This window comes from Sceloporus occidentalis, unplaced genomic scaffold (assembly GCF_023333645.1).
Source record: "Sceloporus occidentalis isolate IW3139 unplaced genomic scaffold, rSceOcc1.0.p SCAF_89, whole genome shotgun sequence".
NCBI classification, from domain to species: domain Eukaryota; kingdom Metazoa; phylum Chordata; class Lepidosauria; order Squamata; family Phrynosomatidae; genus Sceloporus; species Sceloporus occidentalis.
The window spans coordinates 3,479,928-3,503,360 of record NW_028317069.1 but is presented as its reverse complement, the minus strand read 5'-3'; the positions used below and the strand labels follow the sequence as shown (position 1 = coordinate 3,503,360).

Below are 23,433 nucleotides of genomic sequence, written 5' to 3'. Positions count from 1 at the left end.
TTGCCCGGCAGGTTGTGTTGGTAATTATGTCCACAACGATGGGCCGTCATGGAGGGGTACTGCCAATATGGCAGGCTCTAGACACCCAAACACCCAACATAGGTGATCTAGAATAACCTTGCAATTCTTAATGCTGGGATTAGTTTTTAATTAAGGGGTGTGGTTAGGGGCGGGGCTTTACCATTCATTTTTATGGGTTATGGTTTTTATGTTACAGAGCAGGACGGTTTCATTTATAAAGCAATTTCCTGTGGTTGCTATACACATTATTTGGGCTTTAGAACCCTGTGATACCCTCATTCCCGGCAAACGGGAAAGGGGGCATTTGGGTTTAAAAAGCTATGCTATACGATACACGCCTGATGGGAGTTGTGGTCCACAGAAGGGGGGGGTCCAAAATATATGTCTTCCTACCTGTGCTCCCAGAAACGCTGCACTCCATCACCCACAAAGCTGCTCATCATCAAAAACCGCCCTCTCACTCAAATAACCACGCCCCTTTACAGAGAGCCGCTCCCATACTCCTAGCTGAACACACCCACTCGTCACAAGTCCATCCTCTGGCACCGCCTACAGTGACGTCACGGTTCTGCTCCGTGCTAACCACGCACCCTCTCCCTATAAACCCAGCCCTTCGACTGTACGCGCGGGTTTTTGTAACCCAGCTCTGTCCCGCCTCCTCATTCACGAACAAGCGCTCCGCTGTTGCGTCACTTCCGGCGACGCACGGTGAAGCTTTTTCGGTTCCGGAGAGGGACTTCCGGCTCGTAACCCCGGCAACCGGAGGAGAGAACGACTGGACCGATAATACGAACAAGCCGGTGAGGGAAGAGAGAGTGGAAAACTGCAGCTGCCGGTACTGACACACACTGCGCATGCCCAGACACTCACCACACGTGTGTACTATATGTATACACACACAACACACCGGGCATGCCCCCCCCACACCTCCTCTGGGAGATCTGCACATACATGTCTATACGTAACCCTTAGCATGCTATAGATCGGGTGCATGCCTTGGGGTCACAAGCAATGCACATAGTGTAGTTTTACATGTTTAATCCAGGAATACCCCTACATTTAACAAGTGGTTTATGGGGTGATTTCGTTGCTGCCCGCATAGGAGTGGATGTTGTTCAGAAGAAGCCCCTCAGTGTAATGTTTGATGGTGTTGGATACATTTGTATACATTGTTGTGACATTGTAGTTATCCCAGTTGCAGGATTTCTCAGTTCACAGCTGTACATACATGTTACATACACGATCAAGGCTTGTCTCAGGCATTGTGTGCTGCACAACATGCTTATACAATTACAATATAGTGTAAAGAACTTATTAAAGTCTATATTCTTGGTAGCCCGAGATGTTTAGTTAGTTACTGCTTTACTGTGCATGGTGTGTATATACTGTATACGTTATGGCTTTAAAACCCACATACAGGACGTGGCCATATGTCCCAAGTGTGCCTATTTCGGAAGGATAGTCCCTCTGGGGTCCTCGAGCCCGTCTGTCACTGTTTCCTCCCCTGATGCCCCTCTTTTCTTGGAGCTACGAGTGTTTTCTGGGTACGGGGGTAGCCCAGGGCCTTAAAACCCCCAATAATGTGTATCAATTATGTTAATAAAATACAGTTATTGCCCCAGGACTTCCTCTGAACCATTATCCATATTTATGCACATGCACATTACCTCAGGGTATCAGTTTATGTGCTTAACCTGCTTTAAAATGTCATTCGAAAGCAGGCACCACCGTATCGTGCTGTTTAATGATTTGGGGTTATTTTGTGATTCAAAAGTAGCAATGTAAGTAAGCGTCATTCTGGCCGAACTCCCCGTTCTGTTCTAAACTTTGAAATCGTTACTCTGTATACGTTCTACGTGTATTGCGTATATGACATCGGCTGCGGATAGCTCGGGGGCGGAAATAACTATTTTTTTATTTTTTTTTTATTTAGCCCCAAAAATATACTCTGCTTATGAAGCATCTTGGAGCATTTATTTGTGATTCATGGAATTACGCAAATGCATATAAACGAGACGCGTTCTCCGAACTTTGAATAGGACTCTGATTTTATTCCGTGGTGCCGCCGCCGGGTGTACAGGAAGCGGCCGGCTGACCGTGCAGCTAAAGCCTGATGTCACAAGAGCACATTAAGAGCAGGGTGCTCTGACATATTTAAAGGGACCGTTTAATGTCACCCCAGTGTAGAAGAATGCGCACTAAAGTACTTTTAATATGCATTCTTCAAAAATGACACAGAAGACACTATTCTTGCCACTGATTGGCTGTTTGAAGTCAATGCAGACTCTACACATGCGCACGAAAGGGTATCTTCACGTGGTTATGTGAGTTGGCATCATAGACTAGAGTTATTTTGCTTGAGACATAACGTATCATCTAAAGCGCCGATGCAGGCTCCGACAGGACAAGTTGCTTGCTTGTATCGCATTCGCGCACGCTAGTTTTTGCGAAAGAGGTCCAGGTCCATCTCTTAAGAAAACCCAATAAGCGTGTGCATGACATGAACAGAACTTAACGTAAGCTTGTTGAGCACCGCCATGTTTTTCCCCACTTTGGTTAGGACTCATCTGACGCTACCGACGAGTATGGTTCTCTGATGTGTTTTGTGATAACGATGTGAATGAATGAAAGTTTGTCCTTGTAACAGGCCTAGCATACGTAACAGTTTACCGCTGTCTGTGTTCTTGAGCAGCCATGGACGAGGCGACTGAGCTGGAGCAGATGTTGACGGAGGAGCTGGGCATCTCCATGAGCGAGCTCCGCGAGTTCATAGATCAGGAGGTGGAGAAGATCGACTTTGTGAAGCAGAGGAAGGCTCAGCTGATGGAGCTGGAGCAATGGGTCACGCAGAAAGAGGAAGAGGTCAACCACGTGGACAAGCTCTTTGATAACGCGTCAAGGTAGCAGCTCATCACGTCTGCATACGTGGAAAATATTTCTGTCACATGTCTGTAGTCTTCAACGAATGCAACACTTAAAGCGGTTTTAAAGGGACATCCTAAAGTCCTAAAGCCAAACTTTCAAAATAAGAAAAAAAAAGTGTACAATATACGGGGGCATTTTTAAATAAAATTAAAAAAAAAATGTTAATGAACATATCATCAGTGGGACCTAATTTGTGTAAGAAATTCTAAATAAAATTGCAATTTCTTTTAATATTCATTATAAATGATAGACTATAGAAGCATTAGTAGTATTAAAAGAAAGCCCTGTCTACACTTAACATGGAAAAGGGGAATGGTGGTGGAACAAAGAAATGTTATAAAAATCCGCCCTGCTTGTTTTGCGGTAAGCGAGGTCGTTTCTGGAGGGCATTGCTCTTCCCGTATTAACCCTCGTATTACAGCAGACTTTCTTTTCTTCCCCAGGGCGGTGAATGACTGCGAAATGATTGTGAAAACCCTATATACCCAGATGGGCCTGACTTACAAGGAAAGCAGTTCAGAGGACGAGGGGGCCGACGGGAAACCCGTGGAAGTCATCGAGATCCCAGATGAAGAGGATGATGATGTCCTAAGCGTGGAATCAGGTCGGTAGTACATTACAGAGAAGTCTCCTGGGGACTGGTACTTTCGGACACCCATTTAAACCTTACGAGGGCTTGTCTTGATGAACATTTACCCTATACATCACCAGTTCAGCTGGCCTTACATACATATTTACTCTACCCAAGTCTTGTCCATTGTGACATATTATAAAGCATCCTTTTTACAGGGTGCCAATAGATTCTGTAACGGTGCTACAGTAGAGAAAAGTAAAAACACAACAGATAAACTGACAATATAGAAAAGACAATAACATTAATATACGTGGTACGGGAGGAGAAGAGGGCCCAGCTCTTGCAAGTTTACAGTCTGTAAGCGGATTGTTAATGGGTTCAAATGACGAACCAATGTGGGGTTTTCCAGCCAAGGAGGAAGGGTACCCTTCCTGACCAATGACGTACGTACCTTATACGTCATCGATACTATTTTTAAAATAGTCTCGCGGTGTCAGTGTTGCTGCTGTCGCTGAGTGATCCATGACCGTCTACAGCAGATCCCTTACACTTCCATGCATGTGATCGCTTCTACAGCCAATCGCATGCACAGATAACCAAATGACAATCACACCGCCTATGTCTCTGTCCTCTGCCTCTCGTCTTCTCGCTGTGAATGTGAGCTGAAGAGAACAGTCCCAAGGCCCCGGTTTTGAAAAAATATATGGAAGGACGCAAGGAACGCCTTCTAGACCCCCTTTAGTTGATCACTGGTGTTAAAAAAGTGCATTAAATCCTGTTTTTCTAGGTGACGCAGTAAGTAAGGCGCCAAGAGAAAAGCATCTGGTGAGTACACGTACAAATGAATGATACACGTAAGACATACACGGACCTTATTTCTTTGTTATATCACACTTACGTATGCCGGCATCTCAGGAGACATCAGCTGTAGGTTTCAGTCGGCCTGGTTTCTCCTTTGGGGCTCTTCGGTAAAACAGGAGTTCATTTCAGCTCTTTGGACTCGCTATGCATTATGAAGGGTCAACCCCAACGATTCTCTCCCGCAAGAAGGTCTGAGTTGGCCCTGCATCATGCATAGTTAAACCCATGAGATGACTGAAGACATTTCCCTGGAATGTCCATGAAAGTCCAACAAAGACCTCAATGGAAGTGTTTGGCTCACCTGCCAACTTCTGCTTTAGCACATGGATCACTCTTCATGTAATGTACACGTATGTTGGTGTGTAATGTGGAGGTCATACTTTTATCTAAAACCAGGTGCAGATTAACAATGGGGCATTCTGCCCCCATGCCCCTGGTGGCAAGGGGTCCTTGTTTGCTGCAGTGCCATTTCTGTAGCTTGCAGTGCTGGCTGATGTGGAAGGTCAGAAGAAGGCTCACATGGTGCATGGCACTCCTTTCAGGCCGGAGACCCAGACAGACCACATGATCAGTAATGGCAGAGTTAGCTTCCTGTTTCCTGTCATGTGATGGGATCTGCCAGGAGGAAGCTGTGCCTGTGGTCACTTGTTACATTTATTGAGTGGAAGGCGCATGGTACCCTGGTTGAAATGAAAAGACAGAGATCGGTGTTAAGATGCCGGGATCCCCCTGCCGGGAAGCTGCAGGTAGAAGCTGGGATCTGTGTTTATGGAGTCAGTGTGTATGCAGGTGTGCGTATGTAGGGCTGTCTCTGTATGAACACGTGGGGTTGCACCTATTAAAGGCACAGTCCCTGATACCCCCACCATTCTCCTTGACAAACAAAAATGAAAAGTAAAACAATTACCTGATAGAATTTGCAGCCATGCTGTTTCTGGTTGGAAGCGAGTCCACCACGCGCAGGGAGATGCGTTCGGCCGAATGGATCTCCCGAAGGCCATTTAGAAAGGGGATGGGGAAGGGGGCACATGCCTTTCTGCAGAGTCCTCCATGCATTTGCAAAACAGAACCCATGGAAATTTAAAGGGACCACACACACCTGTCAATCATGCATTGAAGTGCACATGGTGGCTGGAGTGTCCCTTTCAGCGTTTGCCTCTTAATGTCTTCGTGTGTCAGTGATTTATTAACTTTCATACAGTTTTGTAGGAAGAAAAGTTTGCTTACTAGGGTAGCCCCCTAAACCATGGTTCTTGTGGGGGTGCTAATGTCTGAAGCTTTCCAATCCCAGGCTGATTTGTGCTCTGACTGCAATTAAAATGTATCAGAATTGTGTGAAGGGGGCCCCTCGTAATAGTGTTGCCCCCCTCCTGACCTTGATCTGCAGCTGTCTGAGACCTCCATGTTTCTGTTTAGTTAAAGGAAGCGATGGCTGCCATGAAGAGATCGCGGCAAGATGTGCAGAACATAGTGGACGCTATGCAGAAGAAATCAGGTATTATAAAGATGCTTCCGGATCCTTTTTTGAGATTTTTATAGATTGGGAAAAATGTCCCCCCCCCCCCCCCCCCAACATATTTAGGTCCTCGTATACCTAAGCAAACTGAAGTTCTTGGGTACAGCATGAGTGCCAAAAAAAAAAATCTAATTTCTTGTCGCCGTAGCAACAAATGGAATTGGCCAGTATCCAGCATTGGTTGCTATGGTGATACTGGAGAATACTTCTTCTATATGGTCTGCAATACAGTTTAAAAATGGGCCATACACTCACAATTAGCATCTTTATATACATAACCCCATTCTGTTTAATAAATACCAAATGGCTACTTTCTGTAGCGTATGAGACCATAATGGTCAGGTATGGTCTATGCGCAATAACTATATATAAATGTTTTTCTTTTTTAATACAGATGTACCTCAAGGCAGATTTTCCTCCCATCCTTCATCGCCTACGAGCTCTGTAGGGGGATCCAACCAAGCCAGTATGACCAACGACATGAGCAGAGATGGAGACCTCGTCGTCGGGATGCGTATTCTTGGCAAGAAGAGGACCAAGACTTGGCATAAAGGAACCCTGATCTCCATCCAGTTAGCGGGTGAGTTTCATCACTTCAGAGCTGTTGGCCTGGCATGTCGATTTGTTTGCTCGGTACATTTGCTAGCAGTCAGTAGCATGGGTACGCTCTTGTTTGTAGAGTTGCTCATCTTGATAGGTTTATTGTTTTTTTTTTATCATGCGAGCGAATGAACGAGACTTTGTCGTTTTCAGCTTTCCTGTACTAACATGTCTTTTTGTTCTTCTTCGAAGGCACTGGCAAAAAATTCAAAGTGAAGTTTGACAACAAAGGGAAGAGCCTCTTATCTGGAAACCACATCGCGTACGACTACCACCCTTTACCCGAACAACTCTTCGTAGGCAGCAGGGTGGTAGCCAAGTACAAAGACGGCAACCAGGTGTGGCTGTACGCTGGAATTGTGGCTGAACCTCCAAGCAACAAGAACAAGATGAGGTACTGGTCCCACTTTGTCCTAACGTCGTGTGGGTGGCCATGGATGTTGTGGCAAATGGCCACCATTTCTTTCTGGCTATTATTTTTGAGAGAGACCAAGCAGAATTGGTGGAACAGCTTTTAACGAGTTTCCCCACCAGCCTTAGCTAGTCAGATGGTCTCCATCAACAAGGCCTCCTGGAGTCCTTCTTAAAGAGGGCTGAATCTCTGCGGCGCTGCGGGAAGGGAAACGGGGACACGGAGCCGAAAGGGCCGGAAACCAAATCCTTCGTCCGAAAACAAATGGACCTAACAGCTTGACCTGAATTGTTTTTGATCGCTTTGCACAACTCTATTACATATAATTAATATAGCACTTTGCAATCTCATTTTGCAGATATCTGATTTTCTTTGACGACGGATACGCCTCGTATGTTACGCAATCAGAACTGTACTCCGTCTGCCGGGCACGTGAGTTTTGCTTTCTTTGTCCTTCGAGCTTCTTACCCACAAACCCCTGCGTTCATACCGCAGCTTGCACTTTTTTTTCTGGTTGGTGGTTTTAGATGGCTAATAATCTATAAAAATAATTTCAAATGATTTACCCTAAATTCACTTTTTCTATATAAAAAAAAAATGAATTTATGGTTTGGGTATGACACAGGGTTTCTTTTCTTTGGGTTGCAGTCTAATATTTATGAATAAAATCCGAATAATAGAATAGGCCGGGGATAAGAAATGTTCTTGTCTCAAAGTTTACTTTTCGTTAAGGTTCTAAGCTGTTGAGCTCACGCTCCGTACCCTCGGCTCCTTTTTAGTGAACAAGTCGTGGGAAGACATTGAGGATGTTTCCTGCCGCGACTTTATCGAGGAGTACGTCACGGCTTACCCAAACCGTCCCATGGTTCTTCTGAAGAGCGGACAGATGATCAAGACAGAATGGGAAGGAACCTGGTGGAAATCCAAGGTGGAAGAAGTAGATGGAAGCCTGGTGAAGATTCTGTTCTTGGTAAGTCAAAAGTTTTAACCGACAACCAGCTTAACGTCGTAGAGACGTGGAAAAAATTATGCGTTTTCTCATAATTTTTACCTGGACAGGGTTATCTCAGAGTATTTGTGTGGTCCCAACCAAATGAATGCCACAAAGACTTCATTGAAGGTTTTGGTATATAAATATGTCCTAAGTACCTCTGTTTATACTTGTGGCACGTGGTTGGGTCTTATGAAACTCCCCAGATGATGTCTCTATTTGAAGAGGTTTGCTCATTGCATGGTATTGGAGCATGATGATGGCAGAAAATAGGATTTTCTTAGTGACTTGAATATATAAGCAAAACAGAATTCCTACCTCGAGGTGTACTTGCCAGGTAGAGGTCATCAAGCACATCACAGATGGCGTGCAGGGGGTTTCCATTTATTCTTGCAGCCTTGTTAGTAAAACAGTTTGCCTGAACCCACACTTCTGTCCTCTCCGCTTCACGAACTTCCTTCTACAGGATGACAAACGTTGCGAGTGGATCTACAGAGGCTCCACTCGCCTGGAACCCATGTTCAGCATGAAAACGTCCACGGCTTCCATGCAAGAGAAGAAGCAGTCTGGACAGCAGAGGACACGACCTAACGTGGGTGAGTGAGCCGGTGCGGATATGGGGTCGCGTGGACCTCAACCTGATGATCAAGTGGACTTTAAGGAAACTATAGAAGAAATTGCAAGCTTATTAAGATTTAGTGTGCTTCATATCTCCAGCCTTGCTTATATCTATAATATATAAAATAAATAACTTCCGGTATGTCTGCAGGTGCAGTTCGCAGCAAAGGGCCAGTGGTACAATACACTCACGACCTGACCGGGGACGAATCTCAGTATAAGGACGCAGCACCTGCTTCACCACAATCTATACCATCGCCTCTGCTCATTGACACGGAGTATGTGTTTATCACAAGTTTACTTGGTGGGGTTAACTAATGCCTCTGTTTATGTGTAACATATAGATAAAAGCTTCTTCCAGATGTTAGCATGATGGGCCTTTTTAATTTTCAGATGATCTTTAGGCATATCTGCTGGGCTCCATATTCTGAAGCATTGTGTATTGCTCATGAGTGTTGGGTTTGAATCTCATGGATTATATTTATATAACCTGCAATCTGTGTGCTCTATGCCCCCTTTAGCTCTGACAGTCAGCAGGCTCAGTCAAAGAAGCAAGTGGCCAAGAAAAGCACTTCTTTCCGTCCCAACTCGGCAGGCTCTGGCCAGACTTCCCCTGTGCTCAGCGAATCTACACCTGCACAACGCACCATCGAGAACACGCAGCCCGTCCAGGCCAACCAGACCATCCACACCCTTCAACCCAGCCAAACCTTCCAACCCAACCAAACTATTCAAACCTTCCAAACCAACCAAACCTTCCAAGCCAACCAAACCATCCACACCTTCCAAGCCAATCAAACCATTCACGCCTTTCAACCCAACCAAACCATCCACGCCTTCCAAGCCAACCAACCCAACCAAACCATCCACGCCTTCCAAGCCAACCAACCCAACCAAACCATCCACACTTTCCAAGCCAACCAACCCAACCAAACCATCCACACTTTCCAAGCCAACCAACCCAACCAAACCATCCACACTTTCCAACCCCTCCAGGCAATTCAAACTCTGCAACCCATACAGGCTATTCAGACAATACAGACTTTCCAGACTATACAAGGACAGCACATTCAAACTATCCAAACTGGCCAGCCCATCCAGGCAATCCAAACTGGGCAGACCATCCAGGCAATCCAAACTGGGCAGACCATCCAGGCAATCCAAACTGGGCAGACCATCCAGACTCTCCAAACTGGGCAGACCATCCAAAACATTCAACCCAACAGGTGGGTGATCTGCTAAACTGCCCTTGTAGGATGGGAGTTACTTTGTGTGACATTGTAGATGTTGAAAAACCGGCTAGGTGCATAGAATGAAGATAATTACGACGGCAATGTTAATGGTTTCTCCGTATAACAGGTTTTGTATTGTCTCGCGTTTTTGGGGGTCCTTTAAATAATCAACATACTCTATGCACAAAACAAGTATTTCTCTTGAGCTTCTTTGCTGTTTTACTTATAGTAAGTTACATATGATAGAATTAATTTTCCCTGTCAAATATTTCTTATATCTCAAAACCGATGAAATCCGATGTATCGTTTTGTGCTATTAAAAGGTATTTAATGGTACAAATACATTAAAGATGCCTTACCTTGTAATAGTCGGAATTCGTTTCTTTTGTTTGAGATTAAGCATTCTATTTGATCCGGTCCTATAAAAGAGCAATTGTGTTATGTCTAAATGTTACAGAATATATTACAGTATATCAGAAAAATATTCAGAATAGATCATTTCCATTGTGAAAAGTAACACATTGTCTTGGTACCAATAAAAGTTGGTAAGAACAAGTAGTTATAGCGAACGCGAATAAAACCTTAAAAATTATTTTTTTTCCCCCTCGTTTCATGTAGGTTACACATTAGAAAAAATGGCTGAAGTACCATTCTTAATTTCCCTTTTTTTTTTTTTGTTTTTGGTTTCTAATTTTATTTTAAGGTTTTTGACTACTGTACAGCCGATCAAGATAATACAGACGGAGAATCTGCCACAGGAGACGAGCTACAAAGCACCCAAGGATAAACTCTTCTATCTGCCCCATGTCTGCAGCTACTCTTGCTTGTCTCGTATTCGCGTCACCTCCCACAGGGGCAAAAATCCCCTGCTAGTCCCGTTGCTTTATGACTTCCGCCGGATGGCCGCCCGGCGACGGGTGAATCGCAAGATGGGTTTCCATGTTATCTACAAGACGCCGTGCGGCTTAAGCCTGCGCACCATGCCGGAGATCGAGCGTTACGTCTTGGAGACCAACTGCGACATGCTCTTCCTGGAGATGTTTTGCTTGGACCCGTACGTGTTGGTCGACCGAAAGTTCCAACCACAGAAACCCTTTTATTATATCCCAGATATCACGTACGGCAAGGAAGACGTGCCTCTGTCCTGCGTCAACGAGATAGACAGAACACCACCGCCTCAGGTGGCCTACAGCAAGGAGAGGATCCCAGGCAAAGGTGTCTACATTAACACTGCCCCAGAGTTCATGGTGGGATGCGACTGTACAGACGGTTGTAGAGACAGGTAGGATGCAATAATTACTTTTGACTTGCCCTCAAAGTAAATGGCAATGCAGACGGTAATAAAGCAGTTGCCCGATACTTAATGAATCAAAATTCAGTTTTAATCCAAGGGATCCCACTGAATATAACAGTCCTACAGTTCCCTCTTGGGTTATGTTCTATTTTTGTTGCTCGGAGGCTACGTTGCGACTCTGGTTATACGCCTGCACACGCGTTATTTAAACATACACACCCTCGTTTGCACGCCTTTGCGGTAATTTGAGCATGACATGGATATGCACTGTTTGACGTTTTCCAAATCCTGTTTCAGGTCCAAATGTGCCTGCCACCAGTTGACGGTTCAAGCTACAGCCTGTACCCCGGGAGCCCAGGTTAACAATTCAGCTGGGTATCAACACAAGCGTCTGGACGAGTGCCTGCCAACTGGGTAAGGACACATTGGAGATGCATTGAAGATGCTTTCCTTATATAATTATTGAAATCTACCTCTTTAGTGGTTACTGCCAGATTAAGAGACCCTCCTAAAGCCATTAGGAAAGGATGGAAAGACACAATTCTAAATCGGGGACAGCCTATATCTCCTGTATGGTCAGGTAGCCATGGCTACTCTTTCTTTCTTTCGACAAATATGTCTTCCCTCTTTTTTTCCATGCTCACATCTATAAAAATATATATACTTGTAAGGAAATAGCTCTAGGGGAACTCTAAGGGGTGACACATGCCCTATGGTTTTAGAGCTAGTCTGCTAAACAAGTCGTTTCCCCCCCCCCCACTTAATCCCTGTATATTCTCTCCCCGCAGAGTATACGAGTGCAACAAAAGGTGCAAATGTAATCCGAACCTGTGTACGAACCGTCTAGTGCAGCACGGGCTCCAGGTGCGACTTCAGCTCTTCAAAACACAAAACAAAGGCTGGGGGATCCGATGCCTGGATGACATAGCCAAGGGGTCTTTCGTCTGCATTTATGCAGGTAAAATGGACGGAGTCTGTGTCTCATGACCGTATCCTAGAATTAAACTGGCCAAGGGGGGGAGGGGAGATTTCTGGGGTTAGGTATGGACCGGGCTTGGACAATTGATACTAATGCGTTGTACTCCTGTGGCAGCCATGGACATTGGCTAATGTATCGAGTAGCTTAAAGCAATCTGTACCTTGATTTCAGGCATTCATTTTCAGGGGTTCTTTCAATTTAACTTTGTGTCTTCCACAGGGAAAATCCTGACCGATGACTTTGCAGACAAAGAGGGTCTGGAAATGGGTGATGAATACTTTGCCAACCTAGACCATATCGAAAGCGTAGAGAATTATAAGGATGGTTATGAAAGCGATGTCAAGTCCTCCTCCGATAGCAGCGGCGTGGACCTCAAAGAGGACGGGGAAGAGAATTCTGGGAGCGAGGACCAAGAGGAGTCCAATGACGACAGCTCAGATGACAACTTTGGCAAGAACGAGGACATTACCACCAGTTCCGTTTGGCGGAGCTATGCCACTCGTAGACAGACAAGGGGTCAGAAGGAGAATGGAACGTCTGAGACGGCCTCTAAGGACTCCGCTCTGGTCAGACAGACCAGCCAGGAAGAGACCAACGACTGCAAACTACCCGAGGAGACATCCAAGAATAAAGTGGCTTCGTGGTTAAGCTCCAACACCATTACCGACTCTCTTATGGATTCTGACAGTAGGTCCTCTCTAAAGATGGGAGAGACTTCAGAGATGGATAAGCCAAACTTTGCTAGCATAGACATCGCTTCAAAAGGCACGAGGAAAGAAGATCCCAGGAAGGTGAGAACGATTTAGAACAGTGCATGGGTGGGATAGACATGAGGCTATTCTGAACGTTACGCAAGCCCTAGGTTCAAGTGGCTCTGCTTTCAAGTTATTGGCTATTAATTGGCAAATTATTATTTATTCTACTGTGCTTATAGGCTGAATGTGCCAATTTACCTTCAACGGGGAAAAATATTTACTTTAAATCTTTAGTGGTAAAAAATAAAATTGTCCAGATTTTAGGGATCCGTTCAAATCCAAGGGGATGAGAGAGTGGAAAGATTATCTTAATTGTGCTCAAATATATATATATTTAATAAAAATATGAATTACTGGCCACGGCAGCTACTGAGACTATGAATTTTGTTAACGTTTCAGTGTCCTTAAGCTTGTATCTCTTTAATTTCAGGCGCCTGAGGAATCAAGCCGGATGCCTGGGTACGTACTGGTCTCGACCCGAGCCTGAATAGTTCAACTGGAGATTTTATGAGCGTGTTTAATGCTCGAGGAGGAACGTGATTACACAGTGAAAAATAAATAGTAGTTGAGGTTTATTTGGTCCCAAATTGACCGCTTTCACCAGTCTGTGTAAATGCTTCCTACTTACTATGTGCAGGATTGGGGACAGCTCCAGGGTGTATGGATATAACCCTTCCCCGGCCAAACCCGAAGGCATCAGAAGACCTGCGACCAAAACCAGCATCCACCAGCACAGACGCCAGTCCTCCCAGACTCCGGCTCAAGATGTAAGTGAAATGAGAAGAAGAAAGGGCATGCATTTTGCGCATAAATTGCTTAAACATGAACCGCGTTTTAGAAGCTCTGCCTGTCCATCCCTCCACACCCGTTATCAATACACGGATTGCACTTTACATATGTTGGTTATATCTGCACACTAGCCTAGTCAAGAGCCTTGCTTAATTAAGCCAAACCAGAGGTGATGCCGTCACCATGGCAACAGCCAGAATGCTGCTGCAGATTGCTCCACACTTGCAACAGAACCTGCTTTATGGATCGGTTGCATTGTCCAAGCAGCAACCATTGACAACTTCAGACGTCGAGCCGAGGTCCCTCACCCGCCCGCTCCTTACCGATTGATTTGCTTACGCCTCGCCTCCTTCCGTGTCGCACGATTGTAATGCTTGCCTCCTTCCGTGTCGCACGATTGTAATGCTTGCCTCCTTCCGTGTCGCACGATTGTAATGCTCGCCTCCTTCCGTATCGCACGATTGTAATGCTTGCCTCTTCTGTCTTGTAGGAAGTCCTAATGTTATCCAGCAGCTCTGACAGCGAGATGGGGAGCGCGGCAAATAGTACTAAGAAGCAGTCCGCGCAGGCTGCAGCCAATGACAGCGATGACATCCAGACTATTTCATCGGGTTCCGACGAGGAAGAAGAGAAGAAAAATCCCTCTGCCAATACCGGTGGGTCCCAATTTTTTTTTATTTTTTATTTTTTGTACAGCCCTTCAGAAGGGACGCCATTCTTCCCTTTTAAATTCTAGCACTAGTTGAATGGTATTTAAATAGAAGTAAAATTCTATAGGGCGAGTGGTGTGAATAGTGGCTCAGGTAGAGGGCATGCACAGTTTTTCTAGAACATTAGAGAAATACGACTGAATACACGTATGTTTCCGAGCCCTCGTTCGCTCTGTCTTTAAGGTCCAGTGAAAAGGCAAGTGGCTGTAAAGTCTACGCGTGGCTTCGCGCTGAAATCCACTCACGGCATAACGGTCAAACCCAACATGCCGTCTGCCGACAGAGAAGGCACAGGCCGCAGAACGACGCGGCAGTTCTACGACGGGGAGGAATCGTGCTACATTATCGACGCAAAGCTGGAGGGGAACCTTGGCCGATACTTGAATGTAAGTATGTAGGGAAAGACTCTGTGGTTTAGATTGCTATGATGTCACCGGTTAATGAGCGTATTGTACCATCTTTCATTAAGTGTTAAAATCCCTGCAGATCATGTTGAGTAGGGCAGATCAAATCGGATGCCATTACAAAAGTGTCTTTATAATATGCTTTGGAGCTGTGGGTTTTTGGGCTTCGATGGACTTCTCCAATGCCCGCTTATCTGTCTCATTACAGCACAGCTGCAGCCCTAACCTGTTTGTACAAAATGTTTTTGTGGACACCCACGATCTCCGCTTTCCCTGGGTGGCTTTCTTTGCCAGCAAGTAAGTAATCTGCTTAACATTCATGTTTTATTGATCAAGTAGAAACCCAGCTGCTTGAGAGAGAAAACCAAAACCTCTTACAGTACACGACGGGGTTACAAATTAAACTATGGCCGTCCTACCTTCAAGCGGGTTTTCTACATCACTGTGATCTTTATCATATGGTTATTACTTGAAGTTTCTTGTTTTGTTTACCTTTACTGTTCTGATTATTAAATATATTAAATAGTTTATTTGTAGTGCGACATTAAATCTTAAGGTCTCTGTAAGAGGAAGCCGTCCTGGTTTGATCCTCTGCACCCAGCGATATAATTCGATTGAATTTCATCTTCCAGGAGGATAAGAGCCGGCACCGAGTTGACCTGGGATTATAACTATGAAGTCGGCAGCGTTGCAGGGAAGAAGCTCTTATGTTGTTGTGGATCCACCGATTGCAGAGGTCGTCTTTTGTAAGGTGGCAGCCAATCAAAGGCAGCGCTTTCTGAAGCAGAAAGGCTAAGCCAATCACCTAGTCGAAACCCTCTCGGTGTCGTATCTCACACCTTTTTTGTGTTAAGTCACTTTGCAAAGGTTGAAGGGTTCACCACCTTATTTGTAGAGTTAAATATTATATGTTTGTTTGAATTCCCCCCCCCAATGTATAAATAAAAGTATAAATTTCACCTTGAGAAATAAGCACATTAGTCGTTGGGTTGTAATTCTAAAACATGTACTTTATACACCAGGATCTGGAATGTCCTCCCGTTCTTCTGCTTTAACATCCGCATGAAACAAAGCCATCTGTGGCATTAGAAGATCATAGAAATATTATGGGAACAGCTTTCAGAAAAAAGTAACTTCATTGTGATTTGGTGACTTTCCTGATGAAGGTAGTTTTCATCATGGTTGGAACGTCCTTTCAATGCCACTAATACCAGTAACCGAACACAACCAGTAACCACACCAAAGAAAGAGCTGAAGCTTTGGACACATTTCTACTTCTAATTTTATTTTTGTACATTCAGTAGTGGGTGTTAAACTCCAGTATAACTCCAACAGAAATGACATGTAGAAAAACAGATTAACCCTAGAGTACGGAGATCCGTTTACTCTCCCTCCACATAAGAGGGAGCTAAATGGGAGTTGTACATGCGCAGAACATTAATACAGCAATTAACGGAGAACATAAGGGATAGGAAAAAAGGTGCTGCTCCACCTAGGCATGGAATAAGCCATTTCTTGTAACTTTGAATGACAAGTGTTCCCAGATTTTTTTTTTTTTTTTATGTATATTGTAAAATTTGGCCTGACATTTATTTAGGGAACACTTGTCATGAGACAAAGACAGAAAAAGCTTCTTAAAAGTAGGTTTTATGAGGTCAGATCGGTTAAAGTTTGATGAACACAACGGCACCTTAAAGGGAAACTACAGAACGTGATCCTATATATTGGACAAATACATATAATATAATTTGTGGTTTGAGTTAACCAGGGGGAAGTTGTTTCACACAGCACATCTTACTTCCTGTTTTGGACCGTCTCTGAAATGCTTCCCCACCCCTTATATACTTAAGTGTTTGGTCAGATTACTTTAAGTCTGTGAATCTTACAGTAATAGGAGCACTTTGCTTTAATTTCCCTTTAAAAAAAAATGCTCATTTGACACTAGATGTTTATTAAAATGTAGAACATCGTAGAAACTCCCATCTATTTCCCTTAAGCGCTGGGGAATTATTAAACCCACGTAAGAATCACAATCCAGCTTAAACCTGCATTCTAGAATGCAGCACATTAAATAAGGTGTCCTTTTACCTTGTAAAAATTAAATGTTTTGTTCAATTAGATGTTCTAGAACATTAAGCTTTACTGCAATAATAGCGTTAAACGTAGTTTTGGAATGTAAGACTTGCTTTACGACGAGATTGGTTTCAACTCAACACATAACTTACACACGTAACGAAAGGATACATAAATCCGGGTTATAATACTCATTCCAAATCACATGTGATATTTATATGATCTGCAAGGTTTTAATGGCCTCAGAGCTTCAGAAAAAGTCCCACCACTTTCACCCCTAATATTTCACCTAAACTGGCTACTTCAGAATGCATACAAGTTATTTTTTATTCTTTTAGGTCAGCATCAAATCAAACAGTGATAACAAATTAACTTTAAAAAAAAAAATACATATAACAAAAAAATCTTAGGAACGGGTAGAATTGTACTTGAGAAAATGCATTTGCATTGCAGGACGGTGGCTATCAAGGTAAGGCTGAAACTTCTATAATAAATAACTCCGCCATCAATTACATTGTCCTACGGCTCATCAATCCACCTCAACTCTGTTCCAAAAGAGCGTCGTCCCCATTGGAGAGCGCTGGTCAAAGCGACTCTACTCATTAGACGCCATAAGGTGGTGGTGGCAGAATATTAAACGGTTCCTCGTTCACGCTTCTCAAACACATATCGCAACCTTATTCTAAAACAATGGCACAGTGAAGATACTAACAGAACAATGTATCCAGATCATGTAACCCTCCAAACGAGGGTCATCTCCAGAGTATGGCTCTCACCTTATCGGGAAAAATAACGTATGATATTTCACACACAAAAAGAGGTCTTTTGGCGTCTTCGTTCTTCTCTACAGAGAGCAGCAGGAGATATCGTAGAGTGAACGAACCCAGTCCAGTTCAAATCGTCGCAGGGAATATGATTCACATACAAATAATAATGTTTCTTACCTATTTCCGTGGCAAAAAGTGGTTCTTACAAGGAGCTTTCTGCATAATGTTTTCCTTAAAACTGTCCTCACGCAGAAGCTCACCTCTTGGACAAGTGGACATTCAAGTGGCATCCTTTTACATTCCGGCTTTACAGTAGTACGGATAAGATGTTTAGTAAGGAGAAGAACAGAGTTTGCATTTTCTTGCTCGGAAAAAGGGTTTGGTGGAGGAAGCAGAAGAATTACACCACCCTTTGGTCGAGGTCAATCAGCTTTATGGTGACCGTTCTTCAGCACGGAATGACCATTGGAAACAGCGCCGTTCTTATTGATATCTTGTTCCTCGTCTTCGTCTGGAATATCCGTTTCATCTTTGTCGCTCCGTTCATCTTGCTCAAGCTGACGACAAGATAAAAGGTTCATCACCAGATATGTCAATCAACGTGTTCCACATTTAGGACTTTCTATGGACTGTTTATTGTAAGTTAGAATCATGAAGACATTGAAAAGTCAAGCTATAAAGAATTCCTTGAGAAATAAAAATCCGCACTTAAAGTGTCAGAAAATCAAAGTTTCATAAATCATACACATCATAAACATCACGTAACCAGATCACCCAATAATGGAGGATATATATATATATATATATATCTTACCTTCCCCGTGATAAACTTATGGGCCATGCCGAGAATGAGGTACGCCCAGAAGATGTGCAAACACTGGAGAATCCACAGCATCACGTTAAAGAAATAATAGCCAAAGAAGGCTGGGTAGATCTCCATCGGGTAAACCCAAGTGCAGTGTAGGATCCTGATGAAGGACACAGAATTGCTTATTACATTATACATTTTTCAGGAACGCCGGCAGAACGAAAGGATCGTTATTACGCCTTTTCTGAACTCGTCTGACCCCACCAGCAAAGCATTTCTAACTTGCGGATAAGTTTTGGTGGTGTGATATACACTATGACCACCGGGGGCACTATTGTACAATTAAAAACCGATATAAATTTAAATATATAAAAATACATGCAACTTTGCACCGAAATAACCTTTTATGTATGACTCTCGTTGTGCCTCGGGACATGCGCTAGTTCTGTAAATCTACAAGAGACTTACCAGAAAGGAAGGATAATGATTCGAGTTACGATGAACACCAGAGCAAACACCACGAAGATGCTGTTACACGTCTCCTTCCATCCGGCATAGTTAAACATCTTAGCAGACTGCAAAACACATACTAAATATATAACATGTGCATAATGCCCCTTTATCTGAATCAGAGTCCCTAACGACTTTCACGGTCATTCTATTCCATGGCTGAGGCTCGGCTCGGCTCTCTCGGAGACGACTCCCTGCGATCAAGGCAACCTTTAATGTTAAGTCTGCGTTATCAGTTTTTGGGGGGCAGCTTGACATCTCACCTCCAGAAAGTAGTCCGAGGCATCGTGGACAGCCATGATCAGAGTTCCCACTCGGATGTAGTTTGCGCACCAGGAGAAGCTAATAAGGACGATGGTTGCTACGTGATGGATGATCTGTTCTTTAAAGTCCTGAACGGGAGGAAAAAAAATTTACATTTCAGTGACCAAAATTATTAAAGAAAGATGAAATAACCTCCTTACGCCCCATGATGTCATTATTGACCAGAAACCGGCAGTTCGCTTGATTTTTTTTTTTTTTTTTTTTAAACAGGTGTTTCCCATAGGATCAGCCACAGAAGGGGGCAAAATGACGACGCTCCTGCCAGGTCTTTTAGGACGGTTTATGTTCACGAAGTTACTAGTTTCTGTGCGATATTAATTTGCGGACAAACAGGGTGTGATCTACTCAACTATCAAAGGTTACTTTCTGTGATCAAATAGGATAAAGATTAAGGGATCTTGAGATAATACTCAAAATAATAATGCAGACATACATGTATGTATGTACATAGACATATACGTACACAAAGAAATTATAATAATGAACACTCACCTTGCGCTTTACATCAAAGGCTACACGGAAGGGCAGAGACCAGTAGAATCCCAATTCGATCATGGAATATATATATATATAAATATATAAAAAAATATTTTTTATATATAGGCTACCATTCAAAAGTTTGGGGTCACTTCGAAATTTCCTTGCATTTGAAAGAAAATGTTGCCCATTAAAATAACATGAAACGGATCAGGAATCCAGCGCAGACGGGGTTAAAGTGGTAAATGACTATTGTCGCTGGAAACGGCAGGATTTTTTATGGAATATCTTCAGAGAGACACACAGATGCCCTTTATCACTCCCATCACTCCTGTGTTCCAATGGCCCTTTATTACTCCCATCGCTAAGCTATTTCGCAGTTATGTTACAGCGAGAAATGTCCTCGTTTTCCATGAAAACAGCTAAATGACCCCAAACTTTTGAATGGTAGCGTGTATCAATAAAAAAAAAAAAAATGAGAACTCACCTTGCGCTTTACATCAAAGGCTACTCGGAAGAGCAGAGACCAGTAGAATCCCAGTTCGATCATGTAATACCAGTACTGAGAAGGCAGCATGGTCTGGGGAGAGAAGAGAGAGTTAAGACACTGGAAACTGATGTTCTGGATTAATTCCCCCGATTCCCACCTGTCCCATCAGTAAGACCCTCTATGAAACACTAGCTTGTTTAATATGCTGGAGAGAGACCCAACAAGGGGGAAAAGTGTCTTCTGGGGTAGAGAAGAGTTCAGCAGCCATTACCTGCTTGGGGAAATCTCTCCAGACTTCTCGGAGATCATGAAACCAAGGCTTCTGCAGGATAGAAAGCGAAAACATGCTGTAACAAACATGGCGTTAATAGAACAAACGGTTCTACATGGTAAAAGCAAACGCTAGACCCTTCTTGCGGTATGTCACATGTTAGCTCTGTAATGTATGCTGTGGGACTCAACCTATGGCTGTCTGATGATCAGCAAATTATTGTTCCTCAGAAGCTGGAGAGCAACTTGAAGACAACTCTGAGAAAGGCTATGGAGGTCTTTAAGGACTTGGTTATCGTCCCTGGTCAATTCAGCAACACTTTCATCACTTTGCTTGGGAGCAGAAGAAGAAGAACCAGAATAGCAAAGACTCAACTGGATAGAGAGTCAGGGGAGCAGAAGACTAATGTGTCCAGAACATGGACATCAAGAAGTCCATTGTTTACAGCGATTGTCTACGACATTGGATATATTTCTAATGTAATGCTCTGTGTTTAATTTCTGGCTCTAGAAGGTCTACACAATTTGAACAAACCAGGACATCTAAATACGGGTCATTCTAGAATACAACTAAGTCAGGAGGTTAAGAGAAACCCGGCAATCATCCCGTCTGTGGCATCTTGGCTCATCCTGAAATGCAAATGAACGATGGCTCGGAACCTTATGGTTTTGCATATTCGTTTGGCTCATAATCAAAGGGCGGCGCGGTGGAGCTACACCTATCCTGTCTTCTGTGGTTTGATGTCCACAAATGTGAGATTCTCTTTCCGTGTGATTTGTAGAACAGAAATAGATGTATGCTTAGTAGGTCGGTCACTTTTGTGAGAAGGGGGTGGAAACATCTCATCGCCAATTTTTCCTGCTGTAAAGACTTAAACCTTGGTCTCGTCTTAGATTCAGGAGCCGTACGTCTATCTCATGCACATTTTATTCCCTTACTGTATTGCCCTCTAACTCTTCTACCGAGAGGCTCTTCTATATCTACCACCTTCTCAGTAAAGAAAAACTTCCTAACGTTCCATCTAAACCTCGGACACCATATTTATAGATTATGGCCTCTTGTCCTAACATTTTCTCCTGATACAATCATCTCTCCTGTACTCGGTTAAAGTGGGTTGCCGTTGCAAAGGTTTCTCAAATGAGACTTGGCCTAAATGTGCATAATAACGATAAAATTAAGATAAAACAAATGCAAAAAAAGAAAAACCGAGTACTTACGTCTACAAGAACCGCCATGCCAGCAATGAAAGCAATAAGATAAAACGTGAATCTCCAACTGTAAAAGAAGGCAGATTGTGCCGATTGGCCAGGAGTTGACAAAACGGCAACAAGGCAACTTAGCAGCCAAAGCAGATCACGGTTCCTTATTCCCGACCATTAAAAGGGAGCCGTCACACATTATAATATAACAAATTTAATTTATTAAAACATTTATAGGCGTGTAGTAGCTTTTAAACCAAATATGTGCATACGGGTTCTAGATACTCCTACGGAACCTGGTCATGCCAAAATATAGAATACTTCTGATCCAAGCCGCAGAACGAAATATAAAAAGTATGAACTTGGAAAGAACCCAACATATAAAACCCCAGGTGTCCCCCTTTACCTGGCTTCTCGGAATTTCTTCTGCAAACTAGGCCTGTCTTGGTTTCGTCGTCGTCGGAACCATCTTTCCACCTGCCGAACGGTGAAATTACTTGCTCTTGAGAGATTTTCCAAGTCATTCTGGAAGACAGAGACGGTTGAAGTTCAGCGGTATTCATTTACAGGTCATGTAACCCACAGAGCCATTTTCCTAGACCCTAAATAAACCCACATACACCATCTCCAACTTAACAAGAGGACGTAACACCAGAACGTCAAACCCCAGCGTTTGCAGAAGTGACAGAATTCTACATTTTTGTTTCATTCCTCCATGAAGGAATGAACAAGGAACCGCCATGATTTTTTTTTGGGAGCACAAAGTTATCAGTGCCTAAAAAAGAATCCCAGGAAGAATCCATACATTCTTCACCTCTGCTGCTGTATATATTTTTGGTCGTTGACCAAATTTGGACTTCACAGCTTCCTGGATTCTTGAAAGAACGCTTTTGTGATATGAAATTAAATGTTTTTTTTTGTTTTGTTTTTTTCTGCAGCTCTTGTGTTCTGCGTCCTCTACAATCTACGCTACGGTTTTTGTCTACAATAGCCTCAAATGTTTTTTTCTGTCTGAGGTTGTCTGTGGCCTCATACCTGTTTGGGATGCTTTGACGAGCTCTTGTAAAATTTTTCCAGGACCGGGCTGGCGGCGGCTCGAAGACGGATTTTATCCTTCACACCCAGAGCCTTGGCAAGTGGGCTGGCTATGTAACTGCAAAAGAGGCAAACCGCATTGGGGGCAAAAAGGAATAAATTATACCCAAAGTGGGAAAGCATAAGCAGGAACATTAGGTTTTGTACAACAAATTTAACTGTAGCTCCTATGAATGTACAGAAAGGAGGAGGGAGCCTCAACAGAACCAACAAAGGAGACATTTGTATTATTTCTCCATTCTCTCTCTAGCTTCTTTCTCAACTGCTTCCATGTTTCCGCTTCACCGTCAACATCCTTCTCCCCTCTTCAGAGAACTTCTGCAACAGCGCGGAGCTTCCAAGAACCCCTGGGACCACTTCTTCCGCCATCCAATGGGGGGGGCGAGGAGGTTGTCCCTGTGGAGTGCGCGGAGGCTCCAGCCTATTGCAGAAGTAGCCTTGAAAGGGCAGGAATCACCTGAAATTATTCATTTTTTGGGGAGGCGGGGGGGGGGGGTTTGTCATGTATTATGGATCAAATGCTCCTTTTGAATTGTAATCCCAATACTTACATTTCAAAGATGTACCTCACTATGAGGAACCCAAAGGCTAGAGGGATCGTGATGTAGAGGTCCGAAGCTTTGGCGTAGACGCGGCCATCCTGGTCTTCCAGGTCGGCCCAGGTTAGATTCACGGGCAGCCATAGCCGGTGCCACCAGAAATGGTCGTAAAGTGTTTGAAGCATCCTAAAAAGAGGCG

The 23,433-nt window shown here is 43.7% G+C and overlaps 2 protein-coding genes across 2 annotated transcripts; one reads left to right on the top strand and one right to left on the bottom strand.

Annotated features, from left to right (window-relative positions):
* The first annotated feature begins 2,736 nt into the window (after positions 1-2,736).
* On the top strand, positions 2,737-15,431 carry LOC149284746 (histone-lysine N-methyltransferase SETDB1-like). Its single transcript, XM_089496380.1, has 23 exons — positions 2,737-2,921; positions 3,390-3,550; positions 4,308-4,345; positions 5,798-5,876; positions 6,292-6,477; positions 6,690-6,891; positions 7,268-7,341; positions 7,689-7,879; positions 8,367-8,496; positions 8,670-8,796; positions 9,040-9,190; positions 9,515-9,619; positions 9,674-9,744; positions 10,454-11,032; positions 11,342-11,458; positions 11,833-12,002; positions 12,243-12,758; positions 13,207-13,237; positions 13,416-13,545; positions 14,058-14,223; positions 14,461-14,663; positions 14,890-14,978; positions 15,314-15,431. Exons 1-23 carry the CDS (start codon positions 2,743-2,745, stop codon positions 15,429-15,431), a joined length of 3,813 nt encoding a protein of 1,270 aa, XP_089352506.1. The 5' UTR covers positions 2,737-2,742.
* A 2,512-nt stretch (positions 15,432-17,943) lies between these two features.
* LOC149284745 (ceramide synthase 2-like) lies at positions 17,944-23,419 on the bottom strand. Its single transcript, XM_089496395.1, has 10 exons — positions 23,247-23,419; positions 22,636-22,753; positions 22,007-22,125; positions 21,619-21,676; positions 20,402-20,452; positions 20,128-20,220; positions 19,103-19,231; positions 18,798-18,904; positions 18,336-18,489; positions 17,944-18,078 (listed from the first exon to the last, which is right to left on the bottom strand). Exons 1-10 carry the CDS (start codon positions 23,417-23,419, stop codon positions 17,944-17,946), a joined length of 1,137 nt encoding a protein of 378 aa, XP_089352521.1.
* Positions 23,420-23,433: the final 14 nt, after the last annotated feature.